General features: G+C 46.7%; 2 protein-coding genes across 10 annotated transcripts in view; one reads left to right on the top strand and one right to left on the bottom strand.

The window, feature by feature from the left end:
- The window catches only part of Tfb1m (transcription factor B1, mitochondrial), a 39,614-nt gene extending 30,907 nt beyond the window's left edge, over positions 1 to 8,707 (top strand). The window contains exons 6-8 of one of the 3 annotated variants that reach the window (XR_012908003.1): positions 4,234 to 4,361; positions 5,780 to 6,085; positions 8,576 to 8,707. Coding sequence is in view for 1 of the 3 variants with exons in the window: in XM_075950277.1 (XP_075806392.1) it covers positions 4,234 to 4,361; positions 5,780 to 6,023 (372 nt within the window). In the remaining 2 variants the exon portion in view is untranslated. Of the gene's footprint in view, positions 1 to 4,233; positions 4,362 to 5,779; positions 6,535 to 8,562 lie in introns of those variants that run through there. The other 2 variants (XR_012908004.1, XM_075950277.1) reach the window with 2 other exon arrangements.
- Tiam2 (TIAM Rac1 associated GEF 2) overlaps positions 6,646 to 25,301 on the bottom strand; it is a 207,184-nt gene continuing 188,528 nt past the window's right edge. For 6 of the 7 annotated variants that reach the window (XM_075950157.1, XM_075950167.1, XM_075950172.1 and 3 more), the window contains 12 exons: positions 21,122 to 21,301; positions 18,633 to 18,701; positions 17,616 to 17,741; positions 16,613 to 16,721; positions 14,966 to 15,145; positions 13,751 to 13,869; positions 12,286 to 12,394; positions 11,753 to 11,811; positions 10,402 to 10,507; positions 9,477 to 9,564; positions 8,773 to 8,927; positions 6,646 to 7,259 (listed from right to left, as the gene is read on the bottom strand). In XM_075950157.1, the coding sequence (XP_075806272.1) occupies positions 6,646 to 7,259; positions 8,773 to 8,927; positions 9,477 to 9,564; positions 10,402 to 10,507; positions 11,753 to 11,811; positions 12,286 to 12,394; positions 13,751 to 13,869; positions 14,966 to 15,145; positions 16,613 to 16,721; positions 17,616 to 17,741; positions 18,633 to 18,701; positions 21,122 to 21,301 (1,914 nt within the window). Of the gene's footprint in view, positions 7,260 to 8,772; positions 8,928 to 9,476; positions 9,565 to 10,401; positions 10,508 to 11,752; positions 11,812 to 12,285; positions 12,395 to 13,750; positions 13,870 to 14,965; positions 15,146 to 16,612; positions 16,722 to 17,615; positions 17,742 to 18,632; positions 18,702 to 19,878; positions 19,940 to 21,121; positions 21,302 to 25,301 lie in introns of those variants that run through there. The other variant, XM_075950209.1, reaches the window with a different exon arrangement.

Below are 25,301 nucleotides of genomic sequence, written 5' to 3'. Positions count from 1 at the left end.
TAGCAAGCCCTCTGACAACCATGATGTCACTGGCCCCAGTATTTAGCTAAGGTTCTAGAACCAGGCATGATAACCCTCCCTCCTTTCAGGTTGTTACTTAGGGGCATCCTAAAAACAATCCAGGCTGTTGTTGTTGCCCTTGGCTGCTTCTCAGAGATGCAAGGTTAAGTCCCCATTGCTGAAGGTGCCATGCTCTTCAGACATAAGAGCTGGACGACCCAAGCTGGGTCTGACTTGAAAGCCTCTCCCTGTGAGAACTAGTTTTTGTAGTATTGGAAGGCGCTATGCCAACTTCTAAGGGAGGGAAGCATCAGCAACCCTGCCCACCTACAGTACTGATGAGCGACGATGAAGCCAGAGTATTTTAAGTATGTCTAGTTTCTTTTTCTTTCTTCCCTCTATTTCTTTTTTCTTCTGATTTTATTCTAACTCAATAGATTTTTCAAGAGAAAAAAATAATGGTTGTTGTATTAAATAAGTGTTCAATTATAACTAAAAAGCACTTTATACCTGTTACCATAGTTACTGCACTTCCTGTGTGGCTTTAGAGAAAATGGCCTCCATCACTCAGAGTAATTTTAAGAAATGCTTTTGCACCAGTCGGTGGTGGCACGTGCCTTTAATCCCAGCACTCAGAAGGCAGAGATAGGTGGATCTCTGTGAGTTCTAGGCCAGCCTGGTCTACAAGAGCTAGTTCCAGGACAGGCTCCAAAGCTATAGAGAAACCCTGTCTTGAAATGGAAGGAAGGAAGGAAGGAAGGAAGGAAGGAAGGAAGGAAGGAAGGAAGGAAGGAAGGACAAAAGAACTGCTTCTGCAGGAAAGAGCAGAGAAAGTTAACAGGAGTGACCTTCCCAAAGCCAGACAATTGCTAACTGAGCTCTCTACCAGTGAGTTTTAGGGTTCTGCCATGTGCTTGTGAATGGGAATTTTCCATCAGCTGTGATATAATGCCTATTTAACTGGGTAGCAGATTAATGTTCGAAGTCTGCTAGCTTATGTAGAATGCTATGATAGTCAGCATTTTAGGCTGTTTAAATAAAGCAAGCATTAGAAACTCCCTTACTCACAAGCAGTAACTGTGTTGCAAAGGGATGATACTAAGCAGTAAGGATGAAGCCAATTTATAAAATCCACAAATACTGCTATAAGTGGCAGCTACGCTGCTACAGGATTGGATCATCCTTCCCAAACGTGTGCCTTTGGTCTCATCCAGTGTTCTGACACTTTCGTAGTTCCAGATTGGGTGGAGGCTGTATTTGATCGCATGCTGTTTGGGTTTTGTTTTTCTGCTGAAAGGTGATCTGAAGCCGGTAGGTCATTGACTGTGCACTGAGTCTACAAGATAACTTCTTAGTTAACGGTTTATTGGGGAGAATCATCAGAGATGACTGAAGAAAGTGGCAGGAAGAGAGGTGAGGCAGGAATGCCTGTGTATGCAAATATTATAGGGCCCAGGAGGTCACAGAATGACAAAGCAGGGTGAAGTATAGAAGATGCTCTAGGACCTTCCCAGACCTGGAGAATCAAGATGAATGGGCATGTCAAGGTCCTTGGACAGTCATCGTGGTAAATCTTGGCTGCTTCTCCTTTCCAGTTTAAGGACCTGTTCCTCCCAGGAGTACCCTAAAAGTAAGCCATCCTTCTCTCCCTCCAACAGTGCCTGCCTTCTAAAAGTCCCAGCTATCTCTGCCACTCCCTCCTTACTGCTGTCTGTAACTACAGACAGCCTGTGTTTGCAGGGCTAAGGCAGTCTCACAGGAAGTGTATGTTAACTAGAATTGATAAAGACACTTACAGAATGCAGTTGGAAAGTGTTGTAAGGTTATTAAGGAGAGGGTGGGGAAGGAATGTTATTGAGAACATTTAATATTGTACTTAGTATTCACAACAACTCTTCACCATAATCTTGACCAAAGAGGTCTAAAGTTTGGATTTTTTATTTAATTAACATTTTTTCCATTTATTTTACATGCTGACCACAGCTTCCCTTCCCTTTTTTCCCATTCCCTTCCCCATCCAGTCTTCTATTCAGAAAGGGGCAGACCTCCCATAGGCTTGCACAAAGCAGAGCACCTGGAGCTGAGGTGGGACCGAGCTCCTCCTCCCCACATCAAGGCTGCGAGAGCTAATTCAGAAAGGGGGAACAGTTCCCCCAAAAGCCAGCTAAGCACCAGGAGCTGGTCTCACTGCCAGGAGCCTTACAAATAGACCAATCTATACAACTGTCATATGGAGAGGGCCTTGGTTGGTCCCATGCAGGTTCCCTTACTGTTGGTTAAGGGAGTCAGTAATCTCCCAGGAGTTCAGATCAGTTGTCTCTGGCTTCCTCATCATGACCTTGGCCCCCCTGGCTCATTCAGAGCCTCCTCGTCTTCAGCAGGACTCCTGGAGCTCATCAGCACAGTGCTTGGCTATGGATCTCTGCATCTGCTTCCATCAGTTACTGGATAAAGGCTCCCTGATGACAATAGGGTAGTCACTAATCTGGTTACAGTAAAGGGCTAGTTCAGGTACCCTCTCCACTATTGCTAGGAGTTTTAGCTGGGGTCATCCTTGTGAGTTCCTGTGGGTTTCCCTGACACCAGGTTTCTCCCTAACCCTGAAATGCCCCCCATCAAGACGTCTCTTTCATTACTCTTCCCCTCTGTCCTGCTCCCAACCCACTCCCTGAAGTTCCCATTCCCCCACCTCGGAGATCTCTTCTGTTTCCTTTCCAGGGAAATCCGTGCATCCCTGTTTGGGACCTGTTATCTAGCCTCTCTGGGGCTGTGGATTGTAGGTTGATTATCCTGTATTTGGTGTAGAAAGGTCCTCCCCAGGACCTTTTGTCTAGAACATTCTTGTGTGTTTAGCCACACCATCCTCGTTGTCAAAGATTTACTGTCTGCTACATCCAGTTGGTAAACTACAGGGGGTGGAGCTTTAGCAACAGGGTCAGTAGCTCTGGAGAGGAGTTTTGTGGGCCAACTGACCGGTGAGGCAAGGCAGACTGTGGGAAACACCATTGCAGTGCCCAGGGAGCCTGCTCACATGAGACCGAGCTCATCTTCAGCTGCTTTGCTCTTCCAGGCCGAGCCCATGTCTTAGCTCTTTATTTCTCTTCCCATGGAAAAGCAAACCAGTGCACACCCATCCCACATGTGTTGCCGGCCAATTTTAAAGGAGTTGTGTAGCCACAAGAATTTTGCAAAACCCATCAACCTGAGAGAAAATGATAGCCAGAATGGGAGGGACTGGAGAGCAGACTTCATTTTGAAAAGCAGCTGCCCACCCACACTGCCTAAATTGTTGTGCTTTCTTTGCCTCTGGAGCAAGTTAGCAATGCCAGAGGCCATTGCTTTATTCACTTAGAGGTTAGAGGCTTCCACTTCTGTAGAGGCCTCCAGGCAGCTCTGCGTGGGCACGCTCTCCAGGACTGTTTTGACCCCACTGCGCCCTGTCTTTGCATTTCTACAATTGTTACATTGTTAGTGATTCTCAATGATTCATTCATGAGTCCATTTTTGGAAAAGGGCCGGAGATAACTCTTTACCACATATGCCTGAAGTCTAGTCTTCTGTAATTACATGATCTCAACAGCTGGTAGCAGCTTAAACCCTGTCCAACAGTGACATCTTAAAAATTCCGTCTTCCTTCTCAGTCCTGCCTCTGCCTCCTGGTGCATGTAAAGTCGCTACTGAAAGTCCTGGGACTGCGTGGACTCTGCAGCTAAGTAATCAGCATCTGTCCTCAAAATAGCTGGTTTCCCAATCATCCCTTTCTGGCAAATTCAGCACTAAGTGGTCCTTGGGGGATCCCAGCCTACAGTCAGAACTGCTGCTTCAGCTTACTCCACTCATCTGAAAGCTAAGATGCTCGTCCCACTGCCAACTGGCCTGGGCAGTTATGCATATAGGCTTTTACAGGCCATCGCAATTCCACATTTCAAATGAAGTGACCGTCGGGCACAGGTCTAGTGGACACTTTTCTGCATAGTTGCAGCCCCCCTGGGATTTCTGCAGACCCCCAAAACTTAGCTTGCGTGTCCAGAGAAGACACAGGCCCACTAAATGGCTCCTGAGAACTGCTAGAGAGCCCACATCCTCTCTGTGATTTTCACAGATGAATTGACTAAGGCAAGGGACATAGCTTGGCGGTAGAGGGCTTGCCAGGCAGACAGGAAGCCCTGGGTTGAATCCCCAGGACTAGAGAAAAAGTTGCGATCACAGTTTTGCTGTTTGCTCTCAATGAAGGTTGACGTAGGAGTGGTACACTTTACACCGTTGATACAGCCCAAGATCGAGCAACCATTCAAGCTGGTAGAAAAAGTTGTTCAGAACGTATTTCAGTTCCGGAGGAAGTACTGCCACCGAGGGCTTGGGTAAGAAACCTTTGTGACTTTGACTCTTAAACAGCATGTATGACTCTGGCTCTTGGTTTAGTTCCTGTGGTGAGCAACATGTCACCACCACTGAGGAAAAACCCCAGATTCACCTTCCATATACAGGTTTGGTATGGATTGGTCTAAATACAACCTAAAGCACACACATGCACAGCTTCTGCTGACTCGCTGCTAGGAAGGCTTCTCAGGCAGGACTCAGTGGGTTGCTGTCTCTCTCCTTAAGGACGCGCTTGAGAACTAGGTAGAAGCAGACATACCTTCCTAGCTGACATGATGTCATTGCAGCGTCCTAGGCCTCCACTCAGTGGGAGCTCTTGTGTTGTCAGACTCACCGCTCCACACAGGCACACGTGCCTTCTAGAAAAGTCAGACTGAGCCCCAGCCCTGCAGCCACCACACCCATTCCTTCTCACCTAGCAGCTTTTAAGACGTTTAGTTAGGTACACTTTTTATAGTCAACGGATAGCTGCTGAAAAGGGCTCGGCTCGTAGCACACACTTTCTGAGACTTACACAGATCCATTTTGGTTCTCTGTAGGGATGTAAGAAGTTTGGGTTAGTACATGAAATGATTTCAGGTGTGTCAAAGCAACTGCATCCTGAAACCAGTGCAACCTGTAAAACCCTCTTTTGATTATGAATGTCTATTCTAATTTTAAAGTAAAACTCATACATCTGTACATATTAGCTCTAATTGGAGGTGGCTGGAATCACAAGTACATCTTCCTTTTGAAAATCCTGGAATTTATGGTGAGCCTCGTCCTACTGCTTTCAAAGCAACTCCCCCCAACCCCTAAACTCAGTAATGGGCCCTATTCATCTGAATACGCCTTCCTCTACAGAGACATGGACCAAATACCAAAATTCACTTTAAAGGATGGTGGTCCCAGGTGTTAGAAACTAAGTCATCTCCTCTTAGAGGTTGGGGAGTGTGCGTCACCATCAGCCTGGGAGAATTCTTCATTCACTGACCATGGCCTCTGCCAAGCCCTTTGGATGAGCTCCAATGGGCAAGGTCCAGGCATTTAAGTTTACTCTTGAAAAACAGTTGATTGTTTAATTAAATTTAAAATGCACACTGAGTTTTAAAGATGATTAACTGTTTTCATAACAGACAACTTAGCACTTTCTTTTGGAGTAAAGGGTTTTAAAGACTTTAAATACATCCAGGTTCTAGAGAATCAAACCATTTGTTTTAGCTTAGGAAGACAGTTTTCCCTCTGTGGACACACCTTGCAAGTCTTAGCTTAGACCTGCTTCCAGTGAGTCACACAGGGAGTCTTTGGGTGCCCAAGAGGCTCCAAGAGCCTCTGGCACTATCAGTGTGTCATTTTGAAGTTTATGCAAAGATACCTTGATGGACATAATTTAAGTCAGCCCCTCCCACTTTCCTTTCAGAATGCTCTTCCCTGAAGCTCAGCGCCTGGAAAGCACTGGAAGGCTGCTACAGCTGGCGGACATTGACCCCACCCTCCGGCCCATCCACCTCTCGCTCATGCACTTTAAGAGCCTGTGTGACGTGTACAGGAAAATGTGTGAGGAAGACCCGCAGCTCTTTGCTTATAATTTCAGAGATGAGCTCAAGCAAAAGAGAAGAAAAGGCCAAGGGAAAGAGGAGGACCCAGAAAGCTGGGAGTCCTAACGGCTGCTCTGAGGCTCCACATCCACAGTGTGGGTCCTCTGCATCTGTGAAGACAAACACCAGTGAGTAACCAGATGACTTACTTACATGCCATTACCTAAGAAAATAAATAGCAAGTAGATACAGTACAAGCTGTCCTTTAATATATATATATACTGCATGGATGCGACATGTTTAGTATAAACAGCATTTATTACAACCTGCAAAACTGAAATATCTGCACATTGTGCCCCTAAACCACATAAAAATAACTTAAATGTGCTTTAAATAAAGCAAAAAACTAACAGCTCAAAGAAAATGCCCAGAGGATTGAAGGAGGGACCCTTTTAAAAGCCATTAATCACAACTTTCCCAAGCTTCCTTCTCCCACATAACTTAAAATAATTAGAATTCAGTTCTATTACAAGACTAAATCATTTGATTCCTGCTCAAAAGGGATGTAATACACAATTTACAGGTTCTAATCTCTAGTTTTCTGATCCACAATAAATTAAAATAACTTAAATCTTTACAGCAAGTTTTGTGGAAGAATATATACTGCACGAACCCAAACGCAGCTGGTGTCCTGCAGTTGTGTTTCTCACCGGTTTACAGGTGAGCTCTGTAACCCGCCACGCACGTCCTACGATTTGCCGTGGCTCTGTGCTTCGTAAAAACACTCCTCATTAACGACCGAGGTTAAACTCTGGACACTGAACTCTCGCTCCAGCACCAAATTTAGATCGATGCTGGCAGTTTCGGGGTGGCTGTCAAGCGACTGGTGGCGAGTCTGCGTCTTGAGCAAGGTCCCTCTGCCCCTCTTGGTGCTGTTTGCTTTTCGTTTAATGGGGCAAAAGTGGCCCCTGACCAGCCTGGGCTGCTCGCCTGGCCCCGTAGGCTGTGGCCCAGCTGGGTTCGTGTCGGGCTCCTCGGAGATTCTCAGTCTCTGGAACTGAAGCTCAATGTCCTTAGTAGGGCTGCCCTGTTTCAGAGGGTGGTGGAAGTCCTCCTCTTCATCACTCAGAATGTCACTTTCTTTGATGAGACCATCTGGAAACTCTGCCAGGCCCTCCTGAGGGTCCTTCTCCAGCACGGTGCTCTTACAGTCCGGCCTGCTCTCCGCCACTGGGCAGCCACTGCTCTGGGTGCCGCTACTCAGGCTACACTCATCCGAGTCCAGTGAGTTGCCCTTGCTGGGCTCGCTGGGCCACTCGCTACTGGAGGATGTTCTGAGGACCTTCAGAGACCTGGATGAGGCTAGAGACAAAAGCACATTCCTCCATATGACACGAATAGATTCTACAGTGTAGAGTTAGGGCCTTGGGGGCTGTGACACCTATGTGAAGATTTTATTATGTGAATGTAGAGTTGGCAGTTAGGTGGCAAACCCATGAAGTTACGTCAAGCGGTGAGTTTACTGATGTCTGTAGGGGTCTCTTGGAGCCCAGGCAGGCTTCTCAGTCATTGTGTTAAACTTCTGTGCCTCCTGCCTCCTCTTGAGTGCTGTGATTACAGTGCACACCAGCACACCTGGTCCTATGCATGCTCAAGAGCAAGAGTCTGCTGAACGCTGGGCAAGCGCTGTGCCCACTGAGCTACACCCCAGGCATATCTGAAATTCTTAAGTTACAATTCAGCATTTTTTTTTTTAGATTCCTAGAGCTTCACCAAATAGATAGAATAATAAAGTACCAACTACCATAAAGGCTAGGATTACTTATTTTGCCAATGAGTAAATTGAATAGTTAATCACTAAAAAAAAAAAATTAGGTTACACTTTTACTACATTACCTAGATCTGAAACTATTATACCATATCTCTATGCTTAGCCTCTCTATTTCCCTAGATGCTCCTATCTCTCTTGAGCATTGTCTCTGCTGGAATTTATAACCAACTTGAAGAGAATTAACATTGTGCACTCGTAATTGTGTGGGAGGGAGATATTCATTGACTTTGTTCAAAGGGAATTCTTAGTTTGAATGTCCCTATAATTCATTAGCACCACATTCATTTTGATGACCATAGATGATTTTGACAACAGAATAGAAAACAAAGATGTAGAGAGATCAAATTGGGGTATGTGAGAGAAAGAGAATGGGAAGGGAAAGGGAAAAAGTGTGTGCCCTGTAAGATTACAAACAAGACAGCTTGGTCTACAGAGCTAAGTCCAGACAGCTAGGGCTGTTATTACGCAGAAATCTTGTCTCGGAAAAAAAAAAAAAGAATACAAAAAGAACAAGGAACTCAAGGGTTGCTAGGTGGGAGAGTGCACATGAACAGTATATTCTAGTATATTCTAGGTGGGAAAGTGCACATGAACAGTATATTCTAGTATAGTCTAGGTGGGAGAGTACACATGAACAGTATATTCTAGTATATTCTAGGTGGGAGAGTGCACATGAACAGTATATTCTAGGTGGGAAAGTGCACATGAACAGTATATTCTAGTATATTCTAGGTGGGAGAGTGCACATGAACAGTATATTCTAGTATATTCTAGGCGACCTGCTGCAGTGATTTCATAAGAATGAGCCTATTCCATCTTGTGATCTGAATTAAGTATTGACCTTCAGGAGGCCTGGCAAAGCCAAGCCCCCAGACCCACGTTCATCTCAGAGGAAGAAACAGATCAGATGGTAAGCCTGCATTACATCATCCAGCTGATAAAAGAAGGAATCCACATTGAAGTCGGTGTGTTTTATGGAAGAATGACTGGACTGGGGCAAGGGACATGTTTTCTTCATTAGAACAGAGCTAATAAAATTCTCACCTAATTTGGCTGAAACAGGAACTCGGTTCTTAAGAGGCACCAGACGATCCTTACAGGTCTTCTCCAGTGGTAGCTCACACTTTATGTGGCGCCTGAAGTTCTCTCTCAGAATAGAACGGATCACCTTAACAATGCTAGTCTTGCTCTCGCTGTCGCTGGGGAAAGGAGAAGAAAGAGCATGAAGGATGCACTGTCTGTTCTGCTTCCGTGTGGGCCCTTCCTGGGGACACAGCCTTGGCCAGCTCTGCCTTGCACCTCAGAAGCTAGCAAGCTACCCACCAATGTGTGCCTGACTTTTCTGAATTAAAGGAGGTGAGAATGAATTACTTTATATCTCATCAATATATTCTAATGGACCCACAGTTGCCCCTTTTAGGCAGAAGTTGTACCCTAAAACTAAATTTCAGAAGGGCACTAAAAATATCACACACATATACTTTAAAGATTTACGTGTGTGTGTGTGCGTGTTTGTGTGTTAGGGGTGGTGCTGGGGGGCGCTGAAGAGACCAGAAGAGGCATCAGATCATATGGAGCAGGAGTTACTGGTGGTTGTGAGCTATCCAACATGGGTGCTGGGAACCGATCCCGGGTCCTGTGGCTGAGCAGCAAGTATTCACAACTGCTGAGCCATCTCTCCAGCCCCTAAAACTCCCCTCTAAAAGGGGACACAGTGAAGTCTTAAACCCATTTGTCCAGGGAAGTACCTGCAGCACAGCTGAAAGATGGTTTCTGGCCGCCCTTCAATTTCTGACTTCGTATGAATCAGCTCCCATATGGAATTATTTTCAGTCCCTGGGTAAAGGAAATGGAAACAAGAGTCTACAACTTGGCCAAAATGCTATGGTTAAGAGTACCTGAGATGCTCACAACTCAAACACCCCCTGTTCTGGCTCTTTAGTTTCTACAGCTCACTTAGAGACATTAACAACTAGCTACAAAAATTGAGATGAAATTCTTCATCCCTCTTTGGTAGTTTTAGGTTTTGTTTTGGCTGTGTGTGGCAGGATCTCATTCTATAGCCCATGCTGGTTTTGAATTTGTGGCAGGCCTCTTGTCTCAGCTACCAAGTCCCAGTTCCTCTCCTACTTGAGATTTTAGCCCCATTCTTGGAACAAACAGGAGGATTTGCTCAGGAACTTGAGGTGATAAAGCCCCTTCCTTCCCATGCAGGCATGTTCTTAGAAACATAAGCACCTCTAACAAAAGTCAGTACATAAAAGTTAATTGAAGAATTAGTTATTCTAGAAGGTCCTTAGTTATAACTAAAGGAATGAGTTATTGTTCAAGGTCAGAGGGGCATTTTGTAATTTTCTTTATTTGCAGTACTCTTAATATTAAGGAATTTTCTAGTATGTTTAAGTTCATAAAATTGTAAGACTTGGTGGGTAGCCTGTGGTACTACTGCGGGGAGAAGGGATGGAAGCTGTTAAGAGAAGGTGTAGCTAGAATGCCCCTCCTGTCCCTGCTCCCTGACCACAAAGTGAGCAGATGTCCGCCGTCCCGTGCTCTGTGCACATGGCCCGTGCTGCCACAGTACCAGACTAAAACCATAAGCATCCCCTGCTTTTTCACGCCACATGAATGAAACACACATAAAAGTGTTCCTTGTCGCATCCCCAAAGTGTTTACCTGCTGTGTTCCCCAGTCTAACTTGAAGCGCAGAAATGGGGATCAGCCACCGGAACTTAAAGGGGTCCAATTCAGCAGAGTTGTGGGCAGGCCGGGAGTTCGAGGGCTGCAAAGTGAGAGAGCACCAGGAAAGGGTTAAAGTCCTGTATGCATGAACAGAGCTACCTTGATCTATATGCAGGACTCTTGCAGGTGTCTAAGATGCACATAAACCAGGTGATCCCATGTCTCACAGGCTTCCCAGGACCGGGGCTGGGCCAGAGTGGGAGTTTATGGGACACGAGGGACAAAGATGGCATCCTTGCCCTCCCGCCGTCTCCAGTTCTTACTGGTGGCTTATGGTGTCTGTGGCTAAGCTCCATTTGAGAGCTTTGGAGTTTTTCTTTGGATCTTAGCTTTTTGTCTGCTTTTTGAACCAAGGTAAAAATTATTTTAAAGCCAAAGTTTTCCAGATCTCTATGTAGTATATGGGGCCACACTTATTATTTTCAGTGAATGAAAGTTTCTGTTTTGGCCTCCACTTAGGTGTTTGTCTTAGTCATATTTTAAAGCAGCTCTTCCACCCATTCTGTGCATGTGCAGAAAATCCCATAGCCTACCACAGCAATGTCTGCTCTCCTTGTTCGTCTCTGCCCTAGTCACTGTAGCAAAGAACTCGAAGCAACCTGGTTGTCTATCGAAAGATGAATGGGTAATGAGCGTGTGTGTGTACAACTCAGCTCTCAGGAAAAGTGATGTTAATTTACAACAAAATAGATGGAATTAGAATGTAAATATTAATGAGGTCACTTGATCTCAGAAAGAAAAAAACTGCATGTTCTCACTCATACACAAACTCTAGCCAATTATTTGTATATCTAGAAACAGATGTACACTTGAGCACAGTATAACATCAAGAAAAGAGAACAGAAAAGGCTAAACACAAGGGGATGAGCAAGGACTGAATGCAGGCAATAGACCCAGGTTATAAAAGCGGATATAAAGTTAATTGTTTTTCTGGTTCTAATTCTGTCATGGATATTTTAGTTTTTGGTGGTAGATATTCATAAATATAGTCAGCCCTGAATATGTAAAGTTAACTGTGAAGCTCCACAGCCTGCGTTCCTGATGCCCACTCTAACTGTACAAGTTAGAATACACAGAGTTGTGTGATTTTGAATAGACACAGGTGTGGTCATTTGGGGGTGCGGTGTTTTCACTATTAAAACCTTGGAAATAGTTTAGAAAATCAGTCAGGTGGGTTAAGTACTGTTGGACAGTGAGATTTTTCGTGAGCTTTTCAGTATAACAGCAGAGAGCCACGAAAAGGCAGTTTTAATTAAATTTTTAAATTAAATTTAATTTTTCTTACCAGTTTCTTTTTCAGTTTGCAGTTTTCTTTATAAACCAGTATGACAGCTCTCTTAAAAACTAAAAGTAAAAGAGAAAGAAGGGTCCTTGTTATTTTCTGCAAACCCTTCTCAGGTTAACCCAGAGCTGGGCACTGCGTGAGAACAAAGCGCTTCCAACCCAGGACTGCAATCCCACTGCATCAACACCTGCTCTTCCTGTTAGAGCTGAACTGTGCAGATGCCCCTGCCAAGCAAAGCAGGTCCTGCTTGTGCTTCTCTGTCGCCTGATTGACAGCTGAGGCCACGGCCTCCAGGTCTCAGTGAGCGCACACTACAGCTTGCCCTCCCAACTCTGGGAGAGAAGGAAGAGGGTTTGAAAAGTGGCACTGTTAGGCAGCGGGTTTCCAGTCTCATGAGGTGCTTCCTCTAGCAGGCCCTGCTGGGTACCAGCCACTGCAGCGTTTTTCCAACTCCCCAAAAGCAGGAGTCGGCAAGAGCGGCAATGTTAGTCAAGCTTTTGTTATTACTAAGGCTTCCAAACTGGAGTACCAACCAAATACTGTGAGCTCAATGTCCTTCCTGGCCTTTCCTAAGGAGAGGAACGGATTCAACCAGGAAACTGTGGAGTGCATCAGGAGTTCCCCCATGGACAGCTCTGTCACCTACATCAAAGACAAGAAACAGAGATGTGGCACTCTCAGCAGCTGTTCCACGTAAGACACAGAATTGCATCTAGTGGTCATGGCCGACATATCCATAGGAACTGTTGTGTTTATATAGCCCCATCAACACGGCATGAAGTGGTTGAAGTTCTGTAAGTACAAGCCAAGCATCAAGCTGCACCCTATTTGTAACAGGGTTGGCCTAGGGCCTCCTGCCTGCTGGCCCAATGCCTCACCACCTCACCGTGGAGCTGCATCCCTGGCCCTCTTTATGTCTTGTTTTGAGACCAGGTCTCTAAATTGCTTAGGCTGACCTTGAACTTACCCTGTAACCCAGGCAGGCTTTAGTTGTGCCTAGGCCTGTTAAATAACAGGAGGTGGTGGTGTTTAGCTTTAAAGTACTTACTTAGGCCTTTTGTTGTTGTTTCTAGGTTTTTCAAGGTAAGGGTTTCTCTGTAAGGCCCTGGCTCTGTAGACCAGGCTAGCCTCGAACTCAGATCTGCCTGTTTCTGCTTCCCAAATGCTGGGATCAAGGATGTCCACCACCACCATCCTGTTTAACGGTCATCTGAAGACAGTAGTTCTCAATCTGTGGGTCACAACCCCTTTGGGAGTTGAATGACTCTTTTGCAGGGGCCACATATCTGATATTTACATTGCAATTCATAAAAGTAACAAAATTACAGTGATGAAGTAGCAACAAAATATTATGGTTGTGGGGTCACAGCATTAGGAGAGTTAGGAACCACTGAATTCTAAGGGGTCTGTGTTAGTAGTGTTTACTTCAGGTCACTAAGCTACATCAGACTGCCAATAATAAGATACTAACGTTGAAACTGACCTAGGTACATACAAAAAGCTCTATCCCTTTTCAGTTCCTGCCACTTTCTACCTGCAGTGTTGTTTCTTACTATGTGCTCTCAATGCTCAGTGTTCTAAGTTATCAATCAGACAAACGTGAAAGTACAGAAACTGTCAGCGATCCCTGGGACTGTCTGAGTGAGCAGATAATCACTGTATCTGGGGCTGGAGCAGAAAGGTCACCGGAAGGAACGAGCCCTGTATTTTATCCACACACGGAGCCCCGTCATTCTCCCAGCCACCCTTCCCTCTGTTCTAATTTCTGGGACTATGACTTCACCCGTACAATGCTAACAAGACATAATTACATTTTTAGACCAGTTTAGTCCATTTCCCATTCCATTTCTATGTAAAGTATTTAATTATTTTACATATTCATAGCAAAAAAAATGGCTATGTCTCCCCCAGGAATGTCTAAGCATGTAGCTGTTCTAGAGGGTACCCTAAGCTCGTCCACCCAGGCATGAGGCTACTCGAGCTAAAGCCCCCACGGACCTCCTTCTCTGAGCCACTCTGCTCTGCCACCAGCTGGTCAAACACTGTTCCGTAATCCTCGTAGATCTTCTGCATCTCGTTGATATGGCTGGCCACTTTTTCCATGGCCTTTAGTGCTTCTGAAAAACAGGAAGGTGTGCTTGCTCATCATTCCAAATCCCATCAAGTGCCAGCATGGAAGGCCAGGTCCCAAGTAATCGCATGATGGCGGCCCAGCTCACAATGGCCTATTTAATCAAGGGCAGTCAGATCATCACCTACCTCAAGTTCTCTCAGAAATTGGGAGACTCTGAAAAGTACCATTAATAAAGCTAACCTTAGCCCAGCCGCATATCCCAACAGTGCTTTCTGTGCCCCAGAGAAAACAGTGGCTTGCAACCAATATCATATTACAGAAGATAAAACAAGTGCAGTTTTACCAGAGAGTGCTGGAGAAAAATGAGTAGGAACCAGAATTCAGTGCAACACGGTCCAGCCTTGGGGGAGCTGCTCTTGAATTCAGTGTCAGGAATAGAGCTCCGTGCCAGCACGAGCCTCACTTAGACACATGGGCCAGAATTTGGCTCCCAGGTTCAAGGGAAAAAGACTTAGAGATGTCTGTAAATTATCAATGCCCAACTGAGCATTCAGCTGTTTGCGTTTATACATGTTACTTGTTTATAGCCTGGGCAAGGGGATATAAGGGACAAACCTCAGTAGTTCTGTACTTTGTCCTCAGAAGCTGTAGAGCTCAGAGATCTCCACAAGGTGGCACCCCAACCAGCAAGCATGAGCTGTGGCATAGTCAAGACCATGGAAATTACAGGAGAAGCATGGTCACCAGCCAAGTGACCTGTGGTCTTTACGTCAACTCACTAGACCTAAATTCCATTATTTGAAAAGCTTAAATCATCCCTCTTGATCAATTCAGTAGGGACAATCTCATTGTGAGATTGTCTGTAAGCCAGGAGTGGTGATGTACACCTTCAGTCCCAACCCTCAGGAGGAATACTTCTGTGCGTTTTGGGCCAGCCAGAGCTACACAATGAAATCCTGCCTCTAGTTAGAGGTCCCCAGACTCATTGAGCGCACTCTGAACAATGGCTGTATTAAGCTCTTCCCATATACGAGACCTGTAACTAAGGCGAACAGTCACCATGCTGCGGATTCACAGGGCAAAGCTACAGGCACCTGGCTAGCAGTCTTGGCCAACAAGCAGCCTCCTTCCAGCCTTACCTGTGAGGTGATAGTGTTCCTCACTCTCGTGGTCTGTCAGCGACACAAGCTCCTTGAGGAGCAGGGGGTACTTGAGCACTCTCTGAACAGGCTTGATGAGGTAAGACTCCAGCGTCGAGGAGTGCTGCTTGGTGGGATTTCGGGCATCCAGGAAAGCCTTGAAGGCTTTATCGGTTTTAGCTGCAAGCAATGGATAAAAGACCCTTAGGAGAGCGCAGTAGGATGAACTGAACAGTATAATGCTACCTTCCAGCATAGTTTTGCAATTATTTCCTCGGTCCTAATGCTGTTTGGTAATAAAAACCCAAAGTGCGTCCACAGCTGAAGTACCCAGGTATTAGCAGGTCTCTGTCATCTCTCTCACAAGGCCTGCGGGTGCAGGAAGCTTTCCAGTCCCCACTCTAGAAAGGGACATGGAGTCACAGTGCAGCTGTGCATACCCATCACAGATTGTTCTGGGCGGCCCAAAGATGAGCTTCAACAGTTACGACAACGATCCATACAGAAAAGCATTTCCTCTCCTGCCCTAGCGCTGGCTGTCCTTCCTCTCTACACTCGCCTTATGAAGCCGTGCTGCCATCACCCCACAGCTCCAGGCAGTTCTTTCCACCCGGTGGGGCCTGGGGACCCCTTAGCAGCCAGAGCAGCCTCTGTCCATCACTGTTAGAAAGGATGCACACAGAAACACAGGTGCCGATGGTGGACAGTGGGTTCCACGGGGTGCTGGTGACAGACCAACCAGTGTGAAGAAATGTCCTTATTTAGGTTCTATCTCAAGGGTAAAATCTACAGCACTTAGGATACATCATTGATCACAAGATCATGCAGGTGGAGAGGTGACCTCTTGTTTTACAGCAAAGGACAAGTTGGACTCGGTGTTTTTTTATCTATGGCCTCCCACCCTCCATTCCGTGGCAGTAGAGAGTGGGCGGCCTCTGGGAGGCGAAGTTGCTCCCAGTTCCACCAGGGAAACCACCATAGCTGTGCACCTCGTTAGACCATCCCTTATAAAGGTGTTTGTGAATGAGAAAGCAAATGCGCACGGTCCTTTGTTGACAGTGACCAGAGAAGATGCTTTTGGCTGTTTGGCTAGCTCACCGTCATTTGAAGCATTCCGAGATGCATTTATTAAACTCGGAATTTCTGCAATACTGCAAAGTTCCCTATTTAAATCAAATGGGTTTGAACTGCATTAGTGGAGATCTTACACCCAAGATTGTAAGAGAAGCCTCTCCTCCCCACCCCCTTCTGTGAGTCATGAGAGTAGAGGGGACCTCTGGCCTCTGGGAGGCAGTTTTTCCCAGTTCCACCAGGAAACAACTTAGCTATGCCCTTCCTTGGAGTTAGATGATGGGACTTTACAGTGTAGTAGCTCCACATGCCTAAGAAAGTTAACACCAGAGTTAAACAGGGCATGTATTCTCTCTGGTCACCCGAGGCTTGCGGCTGTAATGGTTTGACAGACAGGAACAGCAAAGCCCACCTGCCCACTACTACATAACTGTGAAGAACCTGAAGTGTCCCTCTAACTTTTTCTCATTTTCAAGGTCAAGAGAGGACAGCACATCAAAATCACATTTAACCCTCTACCTGCTGGATGCAGACCTACCCCTTATTAACAGTTTATAAAGGCTCTAAACAACTCACCTCGCTCTAGAACCTTCTGCACTTTGATGTGGTTGGCACAGAATCCACTATACAGCTTAAAGTGGTCGGCATAATAGAGGAAGGAGCCTCCAAGGGAAAAGAGCAACTTCTGGAAGGGATAAGAAAAGCTCAAATCAAACACGTCTCCCATGTACTCTGGCTTCAGCAGGTAATTTGCTGTCATTGCTGCTCTGTTCAGTCTGTAGGTGGAGACCAGTCTGCCCTGACTCGCCTATATCTATGGTGATGGATGGGGAAGGTTCTGGCAGAGGCGCTTCCTGGTAGCAGATTAACTGCATCTGATGAATGGGACTACAGTGGTCTAAGGTGGTGTGAGAACTTTCAGAGTTGCCCGCTCCATTATTTGGGATGAATTGTGCCTACTGATGCTTCTAAAACCCCTTTCTACTTTTCCCCACCCTCTCACTCCTGGACGAACATCCTATTGGCTATGGTCCTTATTCCTTCACAAGGCACAAACTTCTCCGATGGCCATCTGAAACCCACATTTTCCAACCCAGTTTCTCAGGACCACATAAGAGGGGAATCCAGGGCAGGGAAGCTGCTCTTGTTTAAAAAGAAATTGCTACAGGGGCTGGAGAGATGGCTCAGAGGTTAACAATGCTGGCTGCTCTTCCAGAGGTCCTGAGTTCAATTCCCAGCAACCACATAGTGATGGCTTACAACCATCTGTAATGAGATCTGGTGCCCTCTTCATGCATACAGGCCTACATGTAGGCAGAACACTATATATTATCATAGTAAATCTTTTCTTAAAAGTTGCTGCAGTATCTTTTTTGATAGTGAAGAACCGATATGGCCAGCAGTCAGGTGATCCAGACTGCTGACCGCTGAAAGCAGTCTGGGAGAAAACCACAAAGCTGCCTTCCCTGACCCACGGAGAATGCAGGGCAAGGGATCACACTAAATTCATCGATTTAGGGGAGAACTTTACACCCTACCCACTTGTGTTTGCTTTAAATGCAAATCCAAAAAGACTTACTCGAAACTGGGAGGGGGTCTCCAGGACACTGAAGTCCGAGGAAGCAGAGACTCCGTCCTCCAGCGTCTCCAGGAACACCTTCTGAAACTCCAGCATCTCCGGCAAGCTTCCGAACAGTGACTCCATCTGCAGGAAGGGCGGGGATGAGGCAGGAAAAGGTGTAGCCAGGCCAAGCAAGACTCCCTCACCTCCACCATAGATGCGTGCCCGAGAAGCAGGCATAGCAGATGCTTACAGAGCACGTTCACAGGGTGTACTCTATACCTAGAGAGAGACACAGCTCCGGCTCCCTGCAATCCCACAGTCTCAAAGTAACTTTTCAAGTGGATTCGAATTCAAATTGGGAGAAATGGCAGTCATTGGAAAGGAGCTAATTCTTGTGATTTAATATTAACAATTCATATACTGGCAAGTAGCTTTTGGCTGTACCTCTTACCAAATAAAACAACAACAGAAAAACAAGCCCACCCTTCTGCCTTCCTAAGTGTGCCGCTGTGCCTTCACGGCAGAGATCAGTGGCTTTAAAGGAGGTCACACACAGAGTTTCTGATGACCCTCAGTGTTCGCTGGGGCTCTGTAGCTCTATTCTAACAGTTGTGCCCAGCCTGCATCCATGGGCCACATGAAGCCACAGGCAGCTATGGATTCAGCCTGCACAAATCACCAACTTAATCAAAGCATGACTTCTTTACATCAGGCATTGTGTCATGCAACGTTAATCCTAGCATTAGGGACGGAGAGGCCAGCAGAGCTCTGTGAATTCAAGGCCAGCCTGGTCTACATAGTGAATTCCAGACCAGCCAGGATACACCGTGAGACCCTGTCTCAAAAAAAAAAAAGAAAAGCAAGTTGTTGTTGCTTTTTTTTTTTTAACTGGGGTTCTTGGGCATTAACTCTGTAGGTAAGAACATCGCTCTGTAATGTTAAAAGAAGAGCACACCAGGTCTAGGACCTCTGCTAAAAGGCTCAAAGACAGGACTGGCATGTCAGAGGAGAAGAAAAGTATTCACAATTTACCTCATCTTGGGTAAGAAAGGTCTCACTCTGGAGTGGCTCCAAGTATAATTCAAAGAGGCAGCTCAGATCCTGCAAGTCAAGAGAAGAGTCCCTTTAGCACACAAATCTCCGAAATAACCAGTAGATTCCAGTAGCCCAGGCAGCAGCTCCAGAGACTCCCATTAGGACCAGTGACATAGTTGTCTTGTTGAAATTCTTGACCTTCAAAGTGGTTATCATTGCTCACCTAATACAAAGGTTGATGCCACCACATGGCCACCTACTGGATTTGACGTGGTCACTGTGAAGTGCCAGCCCCGCTCTGAGGCTAACTTCTTCCCAACAGAACAGGCTCTGTCTTTCCTGCCACAGGAGGCGCCATTTCTCCAAAGAGGAAGAGAGAGAGCTGCCCTTGTGGCTGGATACCAGTGTCCTGGCTTTCTCTTCTATGCTAGGGAACAGGGTATCAGTCTGGGTAGAGCTGTGAGGGACAAGACCTAGGCATTTCTCCAGCTTCAGGCTAAAACCAGGAGAATTTCCAACTCCTATGTTCAAGTACAAGAGCCCCACCATGGAGCAGTGGGGATGTTTACAATCAAAGCCACACTTGAGTCACTACTGGGTTAGTCTCCTGGAGAACACAGCAGTGTAAGTACTTACATAATCCCACTAAAGTTTCTATTTAAGAACTTGAAGCCAGAAGCAATCCATAATTTAATTACAGAAAAGACTTGACTTTAGAGTTTCATTTTTTAGGAAGAATTGAGAGTCGTGTATCTAGCGATAGTTGACTACTGTTCCCCGGCTTTGCAAGGGAGAATCATAGAAACCGGAGAGCCCTGTGAAGTCCAGAGTGCCACGCAGTTGTGAGAGCAAACCCAGAACTCAGCTCGGCTGGCTGGCACTTCACAATGAAAAGCCTCCCTGGCTCCCCCCCTCCCTCCTTGTTCCACAGCAACCTGGGATGTGAGAAGGGGCAGGCAATGGTGAGTTACTGGAGCGAATCTCAGGGACACACGAATGTGGAAGGGAAGTCATCTGTGAGTTACTGGATCGAATCTTGGGGGACACACGGATGTGGAAAATCTTGAGGTGCATGCGGAGGTTTGGAGTTAGGTTCAAGCAAGAAAACTGTGTTAAGGGTCGGCCACAGGAAAGAGATGGAGGACTAGTAGGGAGCATCGTGAATGCTAAGTTCACACTAGGTCTGGTTATTTGTCGGACAGTCACCCCTGTCAGGCTAATGCCACTTGCTCTGTGGACTTACTGCACAGCAAGAGCGGGTCACGCTGAGCTGGGGGTGACAAAGAGCCTCCATGCTTGGAGCCCTATGAAAACAAATGGCAGGGTTCTTGCAGGGAAGGGAGAGTTGGTCCTTCCTTGCCTACCTGGTCGCTAATAAGAAGCATTGGAAATGGCCGTCTGATCCAGGGCATTCCAAAAGGAAGGTGGGAAACTGTGTGGCAAAGGAGAATGAGTTCCATTTCCAACTCTGCCCTGGACCCAGCAGGGTCTGGGAGGCCACGTGACATGTCCCTGAGGGCTCTTGAGCCTCAGAAGCAGTCACAGCTCCCAGAGGGCCTATGGGCATGCTGGGTCATGTAGGAACCTGCGGGCTCCCTGGCAGACACTCTAGCTCTCTTCCACTGGGTACAGGACAAGACATAATGGAATGTAAAGTTCAACCCTCTAGCTTTCCTCCATCCACCCCCCAGTGCAATGCGTAACTCCCGGGTTTCACAGACTAGGAAGGTCTAGAAAGCTGAAGACAAGCACAGGGACCTTCCGAGGGCCATGAAGACAAGTCAGCCTGGGCCTGGACTCCCAGCCACTGTCCTGTGCCGTACCCTTCTACAACTCACAAATGCAGCGAGTTTAAGATAGACCCAAAGCATGAGAAAATGCTTAAAGCAAAGAATACTACTCTTTCTAATCTCCTGTGTTAATAAACATTTCCCAAAGCACTAACTAGAGGCTAGCTAAAAAGTCAGAGAAATGGATTCAGTGTGGGTACCCAAGTCTGTGGTAGCTACACCCTCGTCATGGTGTGAGGACATCCCGTGTGATGGCCGAAACACCTGTGCATGGGCTTCCATCCTGCATGGGGATCTCCATGGATAGGAGGACTCTGAACTCTGAGGACCGAGCTTCGGGGCCCCTGGGGCACAGATTGCTCCCCAGCTCCTCATAACCCAAAGTGATCGCTACCCTTCTTGCTAAAGCAGTGTAGACTTCATTCCCACAGATTGCAAATAATGAACTACAACATCTGTTTCCATAGTGAAAGCTACCTTGGCAACAGACACAAGCCAAGAATTCTTTTTTCTTTTTTTCTTTTTTCGAGTCTTCTCAGTTCTTTTCCCTCTCAACCTGTCTTCCCTTCCCTGCGGCAATCCACCTCAAGGAGCATGTATCTACCTCCTGAGTGGCGGTTGTCTCAGACAGAGGTGATCTGAGGTGTGACCTCACTATCATTCAAGGAGATAGGAATGTCCAGCCCGTCCCATTACCTTCACGTAAGACTTCTCTGTGTCTACGAGCTCCTGGATGACTTTGCGGAGGCGGTCTGCATCCGAGAGGTGGCGAGCCAGAGGCCGGGAAGGTGGGTCCTGGCTCTCGGCCGGTGCTTCCATGGTGTTGGTGCGCGTGCTGGGGAAGCCCCTGCAGAGCTCAGTGATCTGTTCAGCGCTCTGGAAACAACAAGAAAGTCAGGCTCAGGACACGGGTCGCCAGCATCGGGTGTCCGCCTCACCAGGAACACCAAGCGTTCCCACCTGCACCCAGTACACTATCAAGGAGCCTTTCAAAGAGGCGGGTCTGGGGCACATGGCTTCATTCACCTCAAGCTGCTCTCACTATAACCTGAGTCCTGAAAGAAAGATGGCATCTCTAATGTTTCCGTTGGTACGCAATGCTCCCCGCCGTCACAAGAGCCGTGAATGCCTTAGCACTAAAGTCAGGAATGAGGCTGACTCTCTGCTAAAGTTGAGGTTTCTCCTAACACCCAGACATAGAGCTTTCTGAACAGAACATACAGGAAGCAGGCTCGTGAAATCCATCTTGTCCTCAACAGTTGGCCTGACGAGCTCTCCAACTCCCAGTGTTCTGGGAGACTCAGACATGGTGAGGTACCGATGGCTTGGCCCAGTCTGCCTGAGTTCTGCCCTCAAATCTAACCATTTAGGCCAAGCCAAGTAGCGGTTATAGATGAAAACGCTCAAACTAGAGTGGAGTAGAAAGTGAGACACGAATTACATGCCTCAGAAAAATTAGCTGTTCTGGCCTACCATCCCTTTCTGTTCCACCTCCTCTGCTTCCCAACATAGTGTCTTCGTCGTTCGATGGAAAATCAGGATCGAGACAAAACCTCAACAAGCACCCCCTGCCTGGCCTTGCTCTCTAGTTCAATGAGTCCCGACTGTAATCCTGTTCGTCTTCAGAGAAGTGGAGGGTAGCTCCTGCCCAACTAGAGAAGACTTTCCAAGGTTAGAAACATCAAGGTGCAGACTGGGTGGTCTGGAAACCAGCAAGAGTATGGGTAAAACAACTGGAAAATGCAGACATGGTGGATGGAAAGGCCACCCTGGACCAGGAAATTGTGGAAACCCAGTTACGAGGTGAGTTGTCAATGTGGTCCCAAGAGGTACATGAGCCAAGGAAGAACCCAGAATGCTCTAGTATTGCGGTAGGAACCTGGACGCAGTAACGTACAGAACCTAATTCCAGGAGCAGGTGACGGGGAGCCTCTGCTCTCATTTTTTACCTTAACCCTGGCCTACAATAAGGCACGAGGTGAAGGAGAGATTGTGTCTATGACTGGACACACAGACTTCAAGAGAGTTTGCAAAACAGTTCAAAGAGAAAAACAATTTTCCTTGAACATATGTATTTTCTACTTGTTTTTATTTTTAAATTCGAACACGAATATTTCTGGCAATGCCTATCAGAAGATGTGTATAAAATCCACTACGGAAACAGATGTGGAGGGCCTGGGGCATGGCTCCGCTGATGGAGAGCTCTCCTAGGTTGGACACATTTCCTGGGTTTGATCCCAAGCACCAGGAGAGCCAGCATGGACACGGAAGTGCACGTCTATAGTCCCAGCACTCGGGAGGCACAGGCAGGAGGGTCAGAAGCTAAAAGTCATATTAAACTACAAAGTGAGTGTGAGGCCTGTCTGAGCTGTATCAGACACTGCCCCCCAACACACACACGATATTACAGATCTGAAGGCTTCAGAGTCCAGCTTTCTTTTTTGAATGTTTCATATCATGTTTACAACCATCAGACTTGGTGATCTGTTTTAGAAGCTCTAACCCAACACATCCTAACAGCCTAAGCACACAGGAGAGGGCAGCCAGAGGCCACAGCCTTTCTCCTCCAGCCCGTGAGGAACACGAAGGACTAGAACTGAGACATCCAGACTCCTGCATTTCCCCCCTTGCCAGGGTTCCCTAGCCTCATGCTCATTTTTCTCTGGAAGCTTCCAGCACGATTCCTTTCTGAACTAGAAGCCCTGGGATCCCACCACAGGTGGGGTTTTTGTTTGTCTGTTTGTTGTCTGGTTTCATTTTACGAAACAAGGTCTAACTATGTAGGCCTGGTTGGCCAGGAACTTGTTCAATAGGCCAGACTTCCTCCCAGCTTGCTGCAGTCCAAATGCTGAGGTCACAAGTCTACGCCACTATGCCCAGCAGTGTGACTGTTTTTAAGACTAGGTCGCCCTATGTAACCCCCAGCAACTTTGTATTTCCTACCTTGCCCTCCCAAATGTTAGATTACAAGGATGCATCACCCATGCCTAATACCGTGGCTATCTATTAGAAGTTTCCCCAAGTGATGCCAAGATGTGGCCTTCAGGAGAACTACTGGTCTACCCATCAGGCCAACTACACCTGCCCAGGTTTCCCAGGTGTGGCACTGACTCCAACTTATCGCCCTTTCCCCCAGGACAGCAACATAGAAGAGGCACAGGATTGGCTTACATCCAGAAAAATCACCCAGACTGTGGCCCTGGTTTTAGGCCTAGCCTTCTACTAATTACTAAAAAGCCCATGAGAATAAAAGGCTCAAAAACTCCTTACTTGAAATTTTATTCTGGGATTTGTACGGCAGACTCAGACAATGCAGTTCTGCAGTCCTGAGAACCAATAGTCTCCCGAGCTGCAGAATCTATATTAAGCTTGCATACACCACACAAAATAAGATCTGACAAAATGCACCATAAGTTACATGGCATCTGGTGAGATTACAGTTTTGCCTTGCTGGGATGGCAGAACTCACACCTAACACTGCGGTGCTAAAATAACAAGATTTCAAAAATAAAGTATCTTGCCATTTTGGAAAAATCAGAATTCATTTTAAAAACACTTCTCATGGGATTGACTTCCAAAAGTGAATGTTAGCCGGGTTGTTTCAATGGCAAATTTACTTGTCAAGATACTGCAATTAAGTGTTCAATGGCTGCAGAGATGCCTTTTGCACAGTTAACAGTTTAAGCCATTGCCTAAAGGTGGGTTTGAGGATTACCTGGATCATGAGGAGGCGGGGTCGTAGGGTTTTTAAGTGTTTTTAAGGATGCATTGACAGTGTCACCTGGATACAGGTCACTTCCTCTGTACTTCCCTGTGGTGATAAACATCAAACAGTAACAGGCCACAGCCTATGGTTAAGTCACTTAGGAGCAGTGACATTCCTGAGTCTTCTGCATCCTTCCTGATGAACAAACAGCAGCAGTGCCTATCTGTCAGGTGACCACGCCCTTCTCCATGCGGGTCCGAGAGAAGAGGGAACTTGCATTTATTGAGCGCCAGCACCACACCACAAGTGTGAGGTCCTGCTCCCATAGACCATGCCAGCATCTCGGCTTTAGAATGACCCACTGATACCCTATCGAGGGCAGCAAGCTCTTCCCTGCACTGGCCACTCATAATATATTCAGTGCAGCACAGGATAGAGGACCTGCTCTTCCTGCCACCTCTGTTTACCACAGGGTCCGACTCTCCTGCCCAGGTGTTAGGAGGATGTGGTCACCGCCACTCAGAGTGGTGAAGGCAGCAAGCATCCTGGCAAATGTGGCACTCTGGGGTCCATCTGGGGGACAACTGTCTGTCAGGCCATCCAGGCCTCAGGCCCAGGAAGGCTGCTTGAAAAGCGAAAGACATGGTTACAAGGTGCAGGTGGGAACGTGTGAAGACTCAGGTTCCTGAGAGAGTGCTGAGGCGAGTGTGTGCAGAACAGGGAACCGGCCTGCTGAAGCGGAAGCCGACTCTTCTGGTTTTCAGTGTGTAGCAATCAGGCTCATGGTGGCCCTCTGGGTTTTCAAGAGGACAAAAAAACACCCTCTTCATTCTTAAAAGAATAAATGAAAAGTTTCCCTTAAAACTATCTGGAAAAGCCAATCATGGACACTCTCTCCCCACACTCAAAATGTTTTTTCAAGTTCTTGCTTGACACTATAGTGCACACCTAGCAATCTAACACTGGAAAGTCTTGGGCAAGAAGATTACAACACCAAGTCTAGCCTGCTACGTAGTGAGATCTTGTCTCCTGACAAATCAATCTAAAATTATCAGGTATTTAGAGCCACCAAGTTTGATTCCCTACTTGAAAACAATTTTATCTTTTCCATAGACACGGCCTGACTCACTGTGGAACTCTGAATTCAGACAGATGCCTAGGCAGAGTTCT

This window comes from Microtus pennsylvanicus, chromosome 1, assembly GCF_037038515.1.
Source record: "Microtus pennsylvanicus isolate mMicPen1 chromosome 1, mMicPen1.hap1, whole genome shotgun sequence".
NCBI lineage: Eukaryota > Metazoa > Chordata > Mammalia > Rodentia > Cricetidae > Microtus > Microtus pennsylvanicus.
This window is presented reverse-complemented; position numbering and strand designations above follow the sequence as displayed.